The 18189-nt window shown below is 40.1% G+C and overlaps 1 protein-coding gene across 2 annotated transcripts in view; it reads left to right on the plus strand.

Annotated features, from left to right (window-relative positions):
- Nucleotides 1–18189, plus strand: part of rassf3 (Ras association domain family member 3) — a 41342-nt gene that overhangs the window by 20067 nt on the left and 3086 nt on the right. For both annotated transcript variants that reach the window (XR_014596388.1, XM_083999591.1), the window contains exons 2-5: nt 9313–9420; nt 13325–13537; nt 15065–15152; nt 17067–17182. Coding sequence is in view for 1 of the 2 variants with exons in the window: in XM_083999591.1 (XP_083855717.1) it covers nt 9313–9420; nt 13325–13537; nt 15065–15152; nt 17067–17182 (525 nt within the window). In the remaining variant the exon portion in view is untranslated. The remainder of the gene's footprint in view (nt 1–9312; nt 9421–13324; nt 13538–15064; nt 15153–17066; nt 17183–18189) is intronic.

Here is an 18189-nt window from a genome sequence, read left to right on the forward strand (position 1 = left end):
AACTTATTTTGAAAATACAGCTTCCTGCAGGAAAATCGACCTGAAATAATTCATCGTTTACCTCGTTTTAAAGGAAATGAATCAAGATTATTCTGATGTTTCCAAGTTAGTAACGAGTTTAATATTCAAGGTGTTTATAAAAACGGTCCTCAGGACGGGACGACGCTACAGGGAAAATATTTACCCAGAATCCTGTGTCGTGTTGATTTTATTTTATGAGTCACAGAGTGATGTGTTCATCACTTATTATACATTATACTTATTATACATTATCATTAACTCTTATGATGGTTCCAGCTTCTCTAAATTGAAGTTTTTAAATGATCAAGAGACAAATTAAACTTTAGAAACTTGTAAAGGACATTTTTTAACACCGGGGACACAAAAATGTGACGGACCAGGCAAAAGACTGAGGTTGTTTTTCTTAAATTTGTCGCACATTTGTGTCTTAACATGTATATTCTTAGCTTTCATTGCACTAAACCATCAGGGCCTCCGTCCTTTTGGCTTTTTTCATGCATTTCATAGACGTAATAATGGCAGAAATAACCATTTTTTGTTTAAATTAAACACCTGGCAGTCGTGATACGTCAGACTGACAATAAGTATAAACTCTCTTCTTTATGTTTGACTGGAACGAAATGGTCACTGGCCTCAACGTTAGAATAAACACAGTCACAGAAATAACTCCAGTTTAGCTTCGACACGTCTTGGACTTGTCCGTACAGATAATATAGGTTAGATTCAGCTCACGCAGCCAAATCACTGTGTTTAGTCTGAGCGCAGCGTCCACAACACACACACACACACACACACACACACACACACACACACACACACACTGCTGCTGGATGATGTCATGTGTTTACGGACGGTGGATGCAGACGAGCGTGACAATGCTAAACAAAGGCAGGAATGCTGCAGGTGTGTGTCGAGGAAGACGCTGTCATTATCTCTCACTGTATAGACAAAACCTAAAACCACCACGTAGGTTATTTTTAAAACCGCAGGGAGATGGAGATATAAAAAAACAAAAAAAAAAAAAAAACCTCCCAGACTCTCTCCCTCTGTCTTCTGTCTTCTGCAGCTGTTTTTCCTTCACTCGTCTTTTTCTGTCTCGTCACTTTTTATTCCCTCTTTCTCTTCTGCTTTTGTTTCCAGCTCCGGTGCCAGAGCTAAGAGTCTGTTCTGCTTTTTAAAAAATTCTTGTTTAATGCTCTTCTCTTTCATGCAACAAGTGCAGCGAAGAGACAGGAAGTTCAATTATTCTTTTAAATATTTAACCCAGTTTTAAATATCAGTCACTCTTTTGTTTTATACTTGGAAAGTATTTCAATTGTTGGAGAAATATACTTGCTGTCATAACAGGATTAAGTTATGACAAACAGACCTTTACAGTCCATTTAAATCAACAGAATAAGCCTTTTATTTCCTTTGCTCATCCGTATTCAAGACCACTAAAAGCACATTAATGCACCGTCACAACCTGTAATGGAGACAATGGTATGAGCCTTTACTCATTCATATCCTGTGCCTGCAGTGACAATGACTTATGTTGTAGTGAAAGGCGTCATAATCCAGAGGTTTAACGCAGTTAACAGCTGTCTGGAGTGTTTTACATGTCACATCTGGACAGTGCATTCAAATCACTTATAGTGCACTTAATTTCAACAGCTCTAGGTTTACAATTTCTGATTTACGATCTCCTCTATCGATCATAATAACATCTTTTAGATACGTTTTGGGTTTGTAACGATTCAGGTACTGAAAGTTTAATGGTGTAGTTTTCAAGGTTAAGTGACAATTTAGATATCGATAGAAGAAGGAGATTATATATCGATATTTCAGTTGCAGAGTTCCCTTAAGTGACATTTTATTGGATATAGTAATAAGATACAAGGAAGATGAGGCAGAAAAGGAAGTATGTTTGACAAGAGACAGGATTATTTAGGCTGAAATTCAATGTCTGCTACCCAGCTTCTTGTTTTGTTATTCTTCTTCTCTTAGTCAATGTAGGGCCAGTTAAAGAGACAATTTAAATCTAGTCTAATTAATTAGTGTTGTGGTTCAGTGTGAATGTGTCCTGGGATCAAACTCTATGTAGACGATGTTGCTGTGTGTTTCACAGAAAGTCGATAGCCTCTGTTCATCTGAAGCTTCATCTTAAGATTTATCGCTCTAGGAATGAAACAGTTTGTTATACTTGGCTCTACATGTTACATTGAGCCTTTAAAGAGGAGCATTTAGAGTCGAGTTTAAACACGTGAATAGATCTTGTATCTGTTTATCTGTTTTTATATAATTTTATCCGTTTCTACCATAAATCAACTTTTTGAGCCGCTGCCATGAAAAGTCGCCGCACACGAACGAACCGCGCTATCCAATCTGCTTTAACATGCAGCACGGTGATGTAATGTCAGATGGGATGTTCACTGCTGCAACAAGAGGCTTTCACACTCTTTCCATCTGAGTGATTGTGACTGTCAAGTATTTGTTTTGGCTCCGTTGAAACCCTGGTTGCTGCCTTTGTCTCTGTCTCTCTCCTCTGTCTTCCTCCTCCTCCTCCCTTCGTCCTCATCCACTGTTGATCTTGCAGCTTCAGTGGGAGGATTCGCTCTGCTCTTAAACAGGAACATGACCTCAGTGTGTTGCAGCTCCGCTCCGCTCTGCTCTGCTTCTCCTGTTTGTTTGGATTCAGTCGTTCTCGCTCTCCCAGTTCCTCTTAACTCTCTCCGTCCTGGACGTCAAAAAACAAAAGTCACAAAACTCCTTATACTCCAGGCCAGTAAAGTCACTGTGGGCTTCGTTGGAACCAACAGGACTTCCCCTTTTCTGAGACCACAGCTAGTTAAACTTTTCTTTTTAATTGTGAAACATTTTCTAAAGGAATCGTAAAAAAAAATATAACAACACAAAACTGGCAGCATCCCCTTCGCCACAGAGGCTCATTATCTTTGAGCTTTTAATGTCCCGTGACGGGCAAACGGTCGTTTCAGAAGCTTCTCCACCCTGACCAGAATAAAAGTCTGGAGAAAGAAAACTCAGCACCCTCGGGTTTGTTTTGTAAACTTTTGATTGTTTGCGGGCGTAGAAATCCCCCTGAATCAGAGAAAAACACTGAAATTCAGCCGCTCCGGTGCATAAATATTCATATTGGCTCGTTTGTTTGAAATGATGGTGAAACATATGTTGAAACTCCTTGAGGGAGCTCAGCGAGGGCTCCAGGATAATCAGAAATAAACTTTATATTGTATTTTCTCAGAGCTTGTAAACTGTGGAGAAGGAAACGCCGCCAAAAATAATAACAGCGATAAAATCCCCCCCTCAAAAACACAGAGACAACAGTTGAGTTGATGCTCGTGGTGGTGGAGGTCGGTTTGGTTCAGACCCTCGGTAATTGGACGATTAACTGTGGCGTCACAGTTGGTTTCTTTTATTTGGTGCAAATAAGGAGACAAACAAATCAGAAACAGTCGACTGATCCAGAGCAGCGTCCCGTTCCTGTTCCCTCGATGCTCCAACGAGTAAAGAGGTGGCGGGAAATTAGTCTGAAATCAATGACAAACGTTTCCCTCAGAGGATCGGCCGCTTTTCATTGTTGTCGACTGAAAATCAGACACCGGTTAATTGTTTGCATCCATCCGTCCGTCCATCCATCCATCCATCTATCCATCCATCTATCCATCTATCCATTCATCTATATATCCATCTATCCATCCATTCATTTGTCCATCCATCCATCTATCCATTCATCTATATATCCATCTATCCATCCATTCATTTGTCCATCCATCCACCCATCCATCCATTTGTCTATCCATCCACCCATCCATCCATCCATCCATCTATCCATCCATCCATTTATATCCATTTGTCCATCCATCTATCCATCCATCCATTCGTCTATCCATCCATTTGTCCATCTATCCGTCCATCCATTCGTCAATCCATCTGTACATCCATCATCCATCCATCCATCCATCCATCTATCCGTCCGTCTGTCCATCCATCCATCCATCCATCTATATATCCGTCTATACATCCATCTATCCGTCCATCCATCCATCCATCCATCCATCCATCCATCCCTCTATCTGTCCGTCCGTCCATCCATTCGTCCATCCATCCATCCATCTATACATCCATCCGTCCGTCCATCCATCCATCCATCCATCCATCCATCCATCCATCCATCCATCCCTCTATCTATCCGTCCGTCCATCCATTCGTCCATCCATCCATCTATACATCCATCCGTCCGTCCGTCCGTCCATCCATCCATCCGTCCATCCATCCATCCATCCATCCATCCATCCATATATCCATCTATCTATCCATTTGTCCATCCATCCATCCGTCCATCTATCCATCCATCCGTCCATCCATCCATCCATCCATCCATCCATCCATTCCGGCGGCTTGTTAATTAATTAATATAGAAATTAATGAAACTGCAATAAAAGAAGAAACATTAGAAGCAGCTTTAGTTGCATCTTCAACAAAACCTCGCAATGTTTCCTCTCTGATCCCTCTAAGTGAAATGTAACAGCGACATTCAGTATGTCCAACGCCAAAACTCTTGATAGGTACCTAACAGATTCAGGTGATACCGTTAAATTGACTGATAATTGGTCAAGAAAGCATCGGTAATCAATGAGAGGATTGATCGTTCTGGCTGAAAAAGACTTGATAAGTTCTGTTTGAGCTTTGGATTCATTGGTCTCCAACAACTACAAACAAGTACGAACCGATCTCAGTTTGGTTCGGCACAGACTACTTCCTGGTTTCAACGTGTTTTACGGGACGATTATATCAAAGTCGTAGAGGCTTCTGAACGTGTTTAGATCTTGTTTCCCTTCTGGCAGATCAATCAATCGATCGATCAATCACATGCTTTGTGGTACAACTTCAGTTATTTGCACTATTGAGGTTTTAAATTCCAGCTGTGAGACAGATGTGACTGTTGATAGTGGACCAGTTGTTGCTGTTGTGTGAGGAGTCCAGGTGTTCGTGGTCAGGTTGTGTAACGGCGCCGGCTAATAAAGGCTGACAGTCACCTAATCTGCTGGGTCACCAGGTTGAGCTGCTGATGTAATGCTAACACACACACACACACACACACACACACACACACACACACACACACACAGACACACACTCCACAGTCCTGAGAGGAAGGCTTTTCCCCCCTGAGGGAGTATCATTTATCAAGTTTCTTCTCCTTCTCCTTCTTCTTCTCTGCCTTTGTTCTTCCTCCTCTCTGTTCTGTTTTGTCCTCCTCCTCCTGTGAGGATGGAGGGATGACAGTTAATCTTCTTACCTGTCACTTCCTGCTCACTCACCTGGGCTCTGACTCACCTGAGCTGTGCAGCCGCTTCAAGTTCAGACTGATCACGGTAAAACAAAGAAGAGAAGATGAAGAAACCCTGAGGTGAAACGTAACGTGAGGAAACACAGTTTTTTTAGAGGGGTTTCTGCTGCTGTCGTCTCTTTGTGTCTGTTTGTTGTCGTCTTTGTGTGTCGTCCTTTAATCCTGATGAGTCAGCGTCTCTGTCGGATTCAGTCGCTGTGATATCACTCCGGGAAAAAACCCAACTGTGTTAATGAACGACGTGTCAGAAAAGAAACATTTAATGTGTTATATCACTTTAAATGTGTCACTTTCGTCTTTTATTTCACACATCGACGTGCTGAATATCTGATTATTTATCTTTTATATGAAGGCCGGTGTATTCCAATCCACTTTATTTGTATCGCACATTTTAAAGTGCTGCACAACAGATACAAAACAGTAAAATAAAGAAAGTTAAAGTTAAAATTAGGGCTGCCCCCAAATAATCGACCAAGCACTGTCGACTAAACACCATAAATGACGACTACTGGTCGGGGGCAGCCCTAGTTAAAATACAGTAAATTAAAAGCATATAAAAGCAATAAGAAAAACATAAGATTTTATCATCAATCAATCAATTCCTCAGTTATTTTATTTTAGTTTAGTTTATTCATTTGTTTCATTCATTGAAAAAAGAAAATAACAATAATGCAAATCCTGATTTTTTTGTCCAAAACCAACAAATATTGAATTTATGATGAAGAAAAATCAAGAAAAGCAAGAAAACCATCCTTTATCCTTTGATCCACTGATTGATTGATTGATTAATCGATCAGCTCAGCTCTTTAGTAACAATTTAAACAGCTGTGGCCAGATGTGAGTCAAGTTTTTATCTCTGAAACAAACTCACAAACTGTGCGACCATGTTGCTGCTCAAAGCTGTGAACCATCAGTGGACACATTACAGTGCTGCTGCAGTGTGTGTCTGCAGTGTTTGCACATGCTGTATTGGCACCTTGTCTTTCCCTTGTGTGTTTTCCATATAAGGGTGTATGCGCCTTCAAAGCCTCTCTGGATTCTGCACTGTGTGTGTGTGTGTGTGGTTTTTATTAGATGCCGAGCAGCGCTGCACTATGCCCATGTAAGCACAGACGACACTCGGGAATTAAACTCAAGTCTAAAGACTCTGCATTGGCACAAACACACACACACAGACACACAAACACAAAGTTCAGAGGTTTAACATTTCATTTCAGTCGAAGTCATCGTACTTAATAAAAAAACGCGTTTGCAGCTTCTAAACATTTTTACTTTTCTTTTTTTTTCTGTGTCGTTTTTAAATCCGTGAGGCGTTCAGGGGAAAATGGGTCAAATGGCCGAGTCCCAGCGGTCCATTGCTGCTGTTTCCAGTCTGCACATGTTTGACTCTCTCACTCTGTGTGTTTATATTATAACGAAGCCTGTGGTGACGCTGCAGAACCTGTCAAACACATCAACAATAATCCATCATCCATAATCAATTAACCTGTCACTTACTGTGTTATTATGTATAAACAGTTGTTTCAGCTTCAGTATAACAAACGTGAACATAGCGCATTAGGATTTTAGTATTTTTCTACACCGTACATCGTCTCTACTGTGTTTTCTATTTATTTATTTACCGTGTCCTTTTAATCCGAGATCAGTTTCCATCTCACGAAGGCGAAGTTTGACCTTTAAAATCACTCGTAATGTTTATAAATGACCTTCAGTGACTCATCGCTTTGCTGTTCTGACATTTAAAGTCGTTTAATTCTCGTTATATCACGTTATTCATGCCCGCAGTTGTCGACTGGTCGTTTTATCATCCACTTTCGTGTCTACAACTACTGATTGCTTGTAAAAATGTGTGTAATAACAGAAAATCACCATCGCTTTAAAAAAAAAACCAGTTACTTAACATAACAAGAATACAGTTTATCGCTTCAGTGTTTGATTAAAGTGTATTTACATGTGTCAGAATGATGAAATAACCCGTAAATATAGTAGAATATTGTAATAATACAAATAATAAGGATGAAAATTGCAGATATATGACATCATTTAACATTAAATGTCCATATTAAGTGACATTTAATATAATAAAGTGATACATACACAAAACATTTGATTTATCTCTAAAAAAGAAAGAGTTATCAGGTTTAAGATGTGAAGTTTTTACGTTTTACTTATTGAATAGACCTTTAAATGTTAATAAAGTACGGCCACCTGTAAAATAAATGGGTTTATCCTTTGTTAAATGGATAAATCTGATGTTAATTTGAGTATAAAATGATTTTTTTTTAACATGTAACTGAGTTTTTAACTGTGGCTCATTAACCCACATGTTCATTAACACGTGTGTGTGTGTCAGCTGACTGTTCACACATCACATGCTGTGCTGCGTTCACGTGCACGAGGCCTCCTGTCAATCAAACTGACAATTTCCCTAACCCTGGAAACATGTTGATTTGTTATGTTTTGGTTTCGTGTGTGTGTGTGTTGTGTCTAAAATTAGATGAGTCATTCACTCAGCATGGGACTGAGGCCGATCAGAGACGAGTGTGTGTGTGTGTGTCATGTGTTTGAGCCTCCAGCAGCAGCAGCAGGACACACACTCAGCTCCATGTCTGTGTGTGTCTGTGTGTGCAGCAGTTCTAGTTGTGTTGAATATTCAAATTCTGGACAGAAACGTGCACATTTTAGTTTTTTATCTCTCTAAATGTGACCTCTGACCTCTGGTTGTGTGAGCTCCTCCCTCCCTCTCCCTCGTCTTTATCTTCATCTTAATCATCCTCTCTGCTGCTGCTGCTGCACATGAAATAAAAACCTCCTTTATTCTCCATCGTGACTCGAAGCAGCAGCGGCGGCGGCGGCGGCGACTAACGACTTAATTAGATTCAGACGTCGAGGAGCTAAAAGCGAAACGAGCCGCTCGCTGGTCGACTCCGCGGCGCATGGTCTCCGTCTCTGAGGTAAAAAAACAAACTGATACCGGGAAGATTTTAATGATTTATCTGTGATATGATGATGAAGATGAAGATTTAGAGGTTTTTATTTCATGAAAAACAACAAACAGACAGAAAAACTTGATGCATGGCTTTAGTTCCCAGTGCAATTATGACTCATATATTTAAAAAAAAGACTTTTCTTTGTTTTTATAATACAGGATTTCACTCTGTCATATATGTAGTGTGTTGTGATTATCTATTGATTCATTTTAATGACAAATATAGTAAAAATCAAAATATAAACTCCTTATTAACATAAATAAAAATGTTAAACTGAACCAGCTTTATTTAGAAGAACTAAAAACGGATCAAACTCTGTGAGTCTGTGTCTGAAATGTGACGTTTCCAGATGTTGTGGCTTCGCCCTGATGTGCAGATCTTTCAGGATGTAATTCCTGATTGATCTGCAGAGCTGACAAAGTCCAAAATACTTAAAAGAGGTCAAATATGGAGCCGATACAAGTAAAAGTCGGATTTTAATTTGAGTTTAAACAAGAAAACTTGGATTTTTATCAAAATAAAAGAGAAACAATTGCACCAACTAAAAGCTGCCCTTCAAAATAAGAGTCCTAGATCAGTCAAAAATGTCAAAATGTGTGTTTTTTAAAGCTAAAATCAGCAGTTTCCTGTAAAATACATACATAAATAATCCTGCAGTGAAGTACAGACACAAAATTTAAAATATAAAAAGCTCTTGAGGTGAAAGTCGATGTTCAGTTTGGACACGGTTTAATCTGCAGCCTCCTTCCTGTTCGGAGTAAAAACGGACGCATCTGCTGCTCCGGCAGGAAACCAGACACAACAACAACAGTGACGATGACACATATACACACACACGGTTTAGTATCTTCACTGACCGTCCGTAAAAACCAGCTCCTCCTGCTCCTCGATGATTTAATTTGTCGATTTGTGATTTATGTTTTTGTGTTTTCTCTTGTTTCTCTCCTTCAGGATGTGGAGAAGGAGCGAGAGCTGCGGACGGTGCTCAGCCGCGACGAGATCAGACAGAAGGTCGATCAATACAACACAGTGACCACAGACCACCTGAAGATGACGCTGGTGAGAGCTCACACACACACACACACACACTGAAACACACACATACATAAACAAACACACCCACAGCGGCTGAGTCAGAGTCGATGAGTCGTGTGTTCAGCTCGGAGCTCATTTCTCTTCTGTAGCTGCCGATCAATCACAGAGCAGTTTGATCGATCAGCTGTGGACTCGTCAGGATCAATACTTTGGATTTATTTAAGAAAAAAAAAGCTGCTTTTAAAAGAAGATGAAACAGATTTTAGGAGTTAACTATGACAAGTGGACATTAACATCATAATGGAGAAGCAGGAAGTGATGAAATTAAAGGTTAGAGACGAAAATAACTGTGATTTAATTCACTGTTTTTGTTTTACACTTGTTTTTACCTTGAGTAAACTTTTATTTGAAGCTGCTGTAAAAGCTTCAGCTCCAGGGTTTTGTTTGATATAAAGTGTTAATTTATGGGCTGTATCTTATGTGTTGTTAATAGGGATGTCACGATAACTTGTTTTCGGTATTTTTTTTGACTATTTTGATTCGATTTTACACATTCATAGTGTTGTGAAATTAATTCATGTATAATAATAATAGCCTAGTGATAATACCGTGATTATCTCTCTGACAATAATCGTACCAAGAAAATTTATAATTGTGACATCGACATTGTTAATAAGTTAAAATAAACGTGTTTAATATATAATATCTGTATTTTCTATGTTGAGTTCAGTGTCAAATAGTGATTTTAAAGCACAGTTATATCTGTGGTTTTGTTTTTAAGGCTTTAATAGACAAGTAAGAGCTGAATCAAAACTAGAGCCGATGGTCTCAGGACTTATTATTTGTTACATTTGTCCATAATAATAATAATAGAAAAAACAATATTGATCAGTATAAGATCCAGAGATCTGAACCTTCAGATGTTAAGTCTCAGGTTTCCTCAGGTTTCAACATCCTCGCAGCCTTCCCAGCATTCCTCAGCAGTTACATCACACTGATGTCACCTTATCCCCCCTCAGTGTTTTCCTTGGCCGTGCAGAAGGTGTGTGAAGCTTTGTCTCACACACACACACACGATGACTGTGTTGTGTTAAATACAGAGGAGATGAATCACAGGTTTTATCATGTCAGACGTGTGACTGTAGATTCATTCATTCATTTTAAAGCTGCAAATTTACGTGTTACTTTAAAAGAAATATAACTTTATTTAACTTTTTGTGTGTTTTTAACCAGAGAGTTTTTAATCTCATGAGGGAGGAGCCAGATTTTTGTCATAACACAGAAATAAAACAGAAACTTAACCTTTAAAATGTTGCATAAACCAAAGTTAGAGTATAACTTAAGTGTATTCAACAACTTTAAAAGTGTTAAAGCTCAATAACTTTAATTTATTTTCAGATTTGACAAAGAAAATCAGAAAATCCTCACGTCTGTGAATGTGACACCAGAGAATATTTAACATTTGAGCTGTAAAATGAAACATTAAAGGGATAGTAGCATTTTTTTAAAGTGGGGTTGTATGATCTACAAATAGCCCCTAAGTACTTTAATTGCAGTAGAAGACTCTCTGCACTCCTCCCGTTAGCAACGCCAGCCCATAATAGCCCTGCCCAGAGATTTACAACACACATTGTTGTGAATGGACCCAAAGAAACGGCCTATTTTCCCGGCCTAAAAGAGGTTTTACCTGAAAAAAAATACACAGTTCCATTGTTCACTATAATACAATTTTTTTCCAGCCCCTCAAAGTGCAGGAAAAACACAGTTTTTATTTGGAGCTAACCAACTGCTGATCGGCGGACGCTAACCCTGGGCGGAGGGATACGTGAGTTGGTTAGGTCCAAATAAAAACTGTGTTTTTCCTGCACTTTGAGGGGCTGGAAAAAATTTTATTATCACGAAAATAGGCCGTTTCTTTGGGTCCATTCACAACACTGTGTTGTAAATCTCTGGGCAGGGCTATTATGGGCTGGCGTTGCTAACGGGAGGAGTGCAGAGAGTCTTCTACTGCAATTAAAGTACTTAGGGGCTATTTGTAGATCATACAACCCCCCAAAAAATGCTACTATCCCTTTAAGTTGATTACTGTATGAGACAGATGTTGAACCTGGTCCACACCTCCTTTTCCTCTCTCTCTCTCTTTGTTTTCTGACTCCTGTTCACACGGAGCTCGTTCGACCTCCTCGCTCCATATGGACTAATGAGATTAAGACGCTCTCTCTCCATCTGGACCCATCTGTCCAACTGGGATCAGTGGGGGAACTGGTGTCAAACAGAAACAAGACAATGAACTCACTTCAGCTTCATGCTGTTCATTGATAAGTTTATCAAATGTCTGCATCAGTCAGACACTTTATTTTGTCAAATTAAGACTCAAAGTGTTCATTTAAAACAGAGGAAAGCAGCTGATTCTCATTGACTGGGGTTGGTTTTTTTTAACATTTTGCCTTGAAATCAGTGTATTTTTTATACTTTATATGCAGATAAATAACATTTCTGTCCCTTCTGCCTCTGTTTTTTATTTTTATAGTTACCATAAATCCTCCTTTTCTTTGCTTCAGCTGCTGAACTGACATAATTTATATTAGATTAGAGACAGGCGTCAATATGGGACAGACTTTTATTTAATTTCAATGAGGTTTTATTCTGGGCTTCCTTTTTTTTTGGCCGCATTCGAGCCGAGAATTAACGCTCACGAGTCCTGTCGCGTTGTGTCCGTGCTTTAACACCTGCGGGTCGAACAAGGTTGGATGGATCTTTGAGAACTGTAGCAGGAATGAAGCAGCTTAGAAAGTGCTCAAACAGGCGATCGTGGACTTTATACATTCACAAGAACTTGCAGAAAATACAAACAGACCCGGAGACCTTGAGACCGGCTTTTATTTATTCAAACCTGCAGCCAGACCAGGTCCAGTACAGGAGACCACCGGCGGCCGAGTCTATTTGATCATTTACGGTACATATTTATGTAAAATCTTTGAGCTTCAACACCAAAACATGTTCTGTGTCCGTGCACTGAGCGGTAAAGACGGTCCCTTCAGAAAAACGCGATTATGCGATCGCATAATTTAACGCATAATCAGCCACAAGTCTGCACATTTATGCAGGGCCCGGGCCACACTTTTCCAAAGATGCTGCAATTTCGCCGCATATATCGCAGATTTCCACACAAAATGCACAAAATATGCAAGGCTTGCGAGTGTTGGGGGAATCACCTTTTTCTTCTTATTCATCAAACCGCAGTTTCCCGCAATTTCATCGCATCAAATTGTATAAATATCGTGCATTTTCCATCGCATTTTTTAAAGCAGAAGTAAGCGATCCGGTCGTTTTGGCTAATGCTGCGTTCCAGGCAGGCTTTTGAAACCGTAAATTACAGCTTCAAGTCACAACTTACGACTTTGTAGCGTTCCAGGCAACCCACTCGTGTTTTTCCGACCTGTTTTACCGGTGAAAGTCACTATAACGGCCACTCGTAACTTCTGACCCGTGAACTCGTACCAGATCGAACTGGTACGACTTCACAGGTCGGAAAAACACGAGTTACGAGTTTCCTTGAACGCACCATAACAGTCCTCGTCGCTACGTCACCACATTCACGGCGTCCCTTGGCTGCACACACAGCCCTGCATGCCGTTCTCTCTCCTCATTGGATAAAGGTTGTAGGATACGAGAAAAGTTTTCTCCTCGGCTCAGAGCAGAGCAGAGTGACTGACAGACCCGTGTTTCGGTCCAAACACTCTATGTAAGTGATTGCTGTCGGAAGATATAACTATTTAAGACTTATATTAACACAAATATATCACTTACTTCTGCTTTAAGAAAAACGTGCTGCATTATCAAGGATTTTTTTCCTGCAACAATCACAATAAAACTTGGTGACAGACAGTGACAGTGAACGCATCGTCTCTCTCTGTTTCTCTCTCAGGGCTCGTCCGGCGTTTACACCGGCTTCATCAAAGTGCAGATGGACCTGAGGCGGCCGGTGACGGTGAGAGCGACGCCGCATCGAGGAGGAGGAGGAGGAGGAGGAGGAGGAGGAGGAGGAGCAGGAGGAGCCTTCGTGGAGGAGGAGGCGTTCTATCTGCCCAGAGGAGTCACCAACACGCTGCACATCAGCTCCAATAACACCGTCAGACAGGTGGCCGACACACACACACACACACACACACACTGAGAGCAGCTTGATGAAGACGTGACGACTGAAGTTTGACTCTGACGTTCAACTTTTTAATTAAAACGTCATTTTGTTTCGTGATGAGTTCATGAACTTGAGCTGATGTGGGACGTCCCAGTTCCTATAACTATATCTTGTCTGTAACAACATCTATTGCACGTCTGTCTGTCCATGGATGTATTATGGAGGGAACACCTCCTCTGTTGCTCACCCTGATGTTTCTCCAATTTTTCCCTGTTAAAAGTGTTTCCATGGAGTTTTTCCTCAGTCGATGTGAGGGTCTAAGGACAGAGGATGTTGTTGTGATGCCATGTAAAGCCCTTTGAGACAAACTGTTTGTAAAAACGGGCTATACAAATAAACTTGCCTTGCCTTGCCTTGCCTATAATAAATATATGTAATATATTAATAATTTATAATATTCGACCTGTTGGCAGATTAAAGCAAAAACTAATGCGCCTTTCCGACTGCCACCAAAAGCCGATTGTTAGCGGTCAGTTTAAACGGGTTTTTTGGCCAGTGGGAAAGGGGTATCTTTCAACTCAATAAGTGAAGCCCCAATTAATCAGCTGCCAATCATTATCAGCTGATTTTAATACAAAATAGGTGATTGGTAGATGGAAATAAAAGCTTCTAGTCATTGATCACCTCATGAAAATGATCAGAAGTGATTGGTATCCTGATTGATCGGCGTTTAGTTTGTTCTGGTGTGTGTTCGACAAGTGTTTTCAAACTGTTAAACCCTATTCGCACAGGATTAGTACTACCTGGGGACCTCTGGTGATTTGTAAATTACCCCCCACACATCTGTGTTTCTTGCGGTGCATTCGCACGGGATAAGTGAAGTCTGTATTTTACTCGAATTTACTGACATTAAGGCTCCGATACGACGTCAAAGCTGTGCACGTCGTAACATCCGCTGCTGTCACATCCATGTGCGAAGCAAATTATAAATAAAATGTCAAAGCAGCAACGTGACTTCGCAACAGTGCAGTTGTTGTCGCAATAACGGGCCGTCACGGCATTTGTATTAAGCCTATTGAAAGAAAAATTTTGCTCTTTTTATGGATCTGAGCTGTTTATTTAAATGGGTTTCCAGCACCGATACGTGCCCGTGTTTGCACCTAAAACGCCTTCGAAAATGCCGCTCATAATTTCCACCGCAGCCTCCATGTTTCAACCCATACAGTAGCTATGGTTTCAACCGGGGAGGAACAAAAAATGCCCCTCAATTACTGAGATGCAGATTTGCACGGGACTAGTTTTACCATCGGTCTTTGGTGAAATATAGTAGGTCATTTGCGGAGGAATTTTTACTTTACAAATTACTGACATGGCGCATTCGCACGGGATTAAGATCACAGACGTCCTCCGCAATTATTACAAATTACCAGAGGTCCCCAGGTAAAAACTAATCCCGTGCGAATAGGACTTTAGTGTGTGTGTTTGTTTTACTGACCATGTCCTTTCTCTGTGTGTGTGCTCGTGCAGGTGATCGTCGCCCTGTTGAACAAGTTCACAGTTGCAGACAACCCGGCCAAGTACGCTCTGTACAAACGCTGCCGCAGAGAAGAGCAGGGTAAGTGTGTGTGTGTATTAGTGAGTGTGTGTGTGTGTGTGTATTTATGTGTGTTTAGGTGTGTGTGTGTGTGTGTGTGTGTAAAAGAGAGAGAGTATAAAGCAACAAGCTGCAGTCTTGTGTTTCATGCCACTCGTGCCGAGCTCAGTATCAGATGCTTCGGCGCTGACATAGTGTCGACAATCTGTGTGTGTGTGTGTGTTACAGTGTGTGTGTTACAGTGTGTGTGTTACAGTGTGTGTGTGTGTGTGTGTGTGTGTGTGTGTGTGTGTGTGTGTGTGTGTGTGTGTGTGTGTGTATTTCTGGAGGCCTCACCCTCATCTTGTCGGGTGCTGGATGCCTCAGGGCTCTCCCCACTATCAACAGCTCACCAGGAATAAACACACACACACACACACACACACACACACACACACACACAGCTGCTGCCGGTCGTTGGGTTTCACATATTAACGTCGTCTCCCAGCAACAGAAAGTCAAAGTTTATACGAGTTAAAACCATAAAAAAACAAGAAACAGGGAGGAAGAAGTCGCTTTTTATTTTTATGTTGTTGTTTTTTTTTACTCTAAAACTTTATAGAGATTTGTTTGTTTTTTTATTTTATTATTTTATTTTGTGAGTTACAGTCGTCTGTTTTTGTTTTTTCGTCTCTGCTCATAAAAACCGAGTCTAGACTCTTCGTCTGAAAAACTCTCGGATCTCAAACCACCGATGTCGACGAGCTGCAGAATAAAAAAGTTCCTGCTGCTGTTTCACCACAGAGAGAGAAAGAGAAACGTATGAAAACATCTGTGACTTTATAAAGGGATAGTTCAACATTTTGGCAAATTGGCCCATTGCCATAATCCCTATAGTCATAGCAGTAGGTTCATTACCTTTAATTGTCGGTGCAAGCTGTTTTTAGAACGGTGGAGCAGAGCGGCGAGCTGCTCAGAGCTACGCTACGGAGGCTCATTATGGGATTTCTTGGTTTCCCTCATCAAACTCATCAAATACACAATCCAACAACTCCACAACGCTCTGGTGGACAAGTTGTGACCTGCACATTCACCACGCTATGAGATAATAACACAACGTTACCAGACAGAGTTGTTTTAGAGGGAAATGCAGAGACTGTTGATGAAAAACTGTCCCTGAAGGCAACGCGCATCAGCGGTTTTGCATGAATTTCTCTCTAAAACAACTCTGTGTGGTAACGTTCTGTTATTATCTCATAGCGTGGTGAATGTGCAGCTCACAACTTGTCCACCAGAGCGTTGTGGAGTTGTTGGATTGTGTATTTGATGAGTTTGATGAGGGAAACCAAGAAATCCCATAATGAGCCTCCGTAGCGTAGCTCTGAGCAGCTCACGGCTCTGCTCCGCCGTTCTAAAAATAGCTTGCACCGACAATTAAAGGTAACGAACCTACTGCTATGACTATAGGGATTATGGCAATGGGCCAATTTGCCAAAATGTTGAACTATCCCTTTAAGTGTCAGGATCAAAGATCAGATAAACAACAAGAAAAGAACTTTAATTCATTAATTTCCTATTTCAATCGGCTTCAAAGAAGATTTTATCAATGAACAATCAATCGTCAATGAATTAAAGTGAAGTGAGGTATCTACTACGGTGGCCCTGAGGGCTCAACTGAAGAGAAACACCTGCAAAAACATAAATGTGTCGATGGATCAATCATCAATAGTTGATTTATTGATTTATTTTTTATATATAGAAACATGAATCCAGATGTTTTTGGTCAGATGTGTGTTTCTCTCTCTCTCTGTTTTTGTAACCGCTCCTTCATCGTCTGCCATGTGTGTTTATACGTACACACACACACACACACGCACACGCTGCAGCAACCGCAGTGCTGGAAACACTGTACAGACTGAATTAACCTGTGTGTGTGTGTGTGTGTGTGTGTTGCAGTGTATGTGTGTAAGCTGGCCGACTCCGAGCAGCCGTTGTTCCTCCGTCTCGTCGCCGGTCCCGACTCCGACGCTCTGAGCTTCGTCCTGAGGGAACAACAGACGGGAGAAGTCGTGGTAACGTTTCTTCTTCTTCTTTTTTTCTCTCTCTCTCTCCTTCACTTTAAACACTTCCTCCTGTTTCATTCTCCTTTTTTCTCCTGCTTTCCCTCCTCCTCCCTCCTCTCCATCCTTCTCAATCTCTTCCTTCATCCAGTTTTCCTTTAACCACTTCGCCTCCTCTTCCTCTAACTCCTCCTCCTCTCTTCACTTCCTTGTTGCTGCTTTCTTGTCTTTTTCTTGACTTTATGCCATTTTATCTTTATTGTTTCCACTGAAACCAAAATTTAGTTGAGTCAAAACCCACGAGAAAAGAGAAAATAATCAAAATTTCATTTAGAAGTTTTTAGTTTCAGGCTCATTTAATGATCAATATTTCATCACAGTATGGTGAATAATAATCTAACAACAGTTTATATATATACAGTATATATATATATATATATATATATATATATATATATATATATATATATATATATATATATATATATATATATATATATATATATATATATATATATATACAGTATATATATATATATATATATATATATATATATATATATATATATATATATATAATGATAATAACAAGTCACGTGACCATAATTATTCAAATTATCATCATTTAAACAGAGAAAATATTAATAACTTCCATAATCTTAAAGGGACAATGAGGAGTTTTGGAAAGTGAAGTGTTCTCATACTACATTTACCATGAGCCTCTGCGTGCACGGTGAAATTGCCACCATTAATTAAAATAACAAAATAACGATAGAGACAAAACCATATATTAATCGAAAATGGAGCCATTAACAAGTGGTAACGTAGATTCATCCACATTAATGTGTGACTTTTTTATAACCAAATACAAACTCCTCGTTGTCCCTTTAAAATAAGACGAATAAAGAAGCACCAAAATCTACATGAATGAATGAATGATTGACAGAAATAATAAACTACAGAACATTTAACAATTTAAGATCCAGATGTCACAGTTTAGGACAATAACATCTAGTATA

Source organism: Trachurus trachurus (genome assembly GCF_905171665.1).
Source record: "Trachurus trachurus genome assembly, chromosome: 23".
NCBI classification, from domain to species: Eukaryota; Metazoa; Chordata; class Actinopteri; order Carangiformes; family Carangidae; genus Trachurus; species Trachurus trachurus.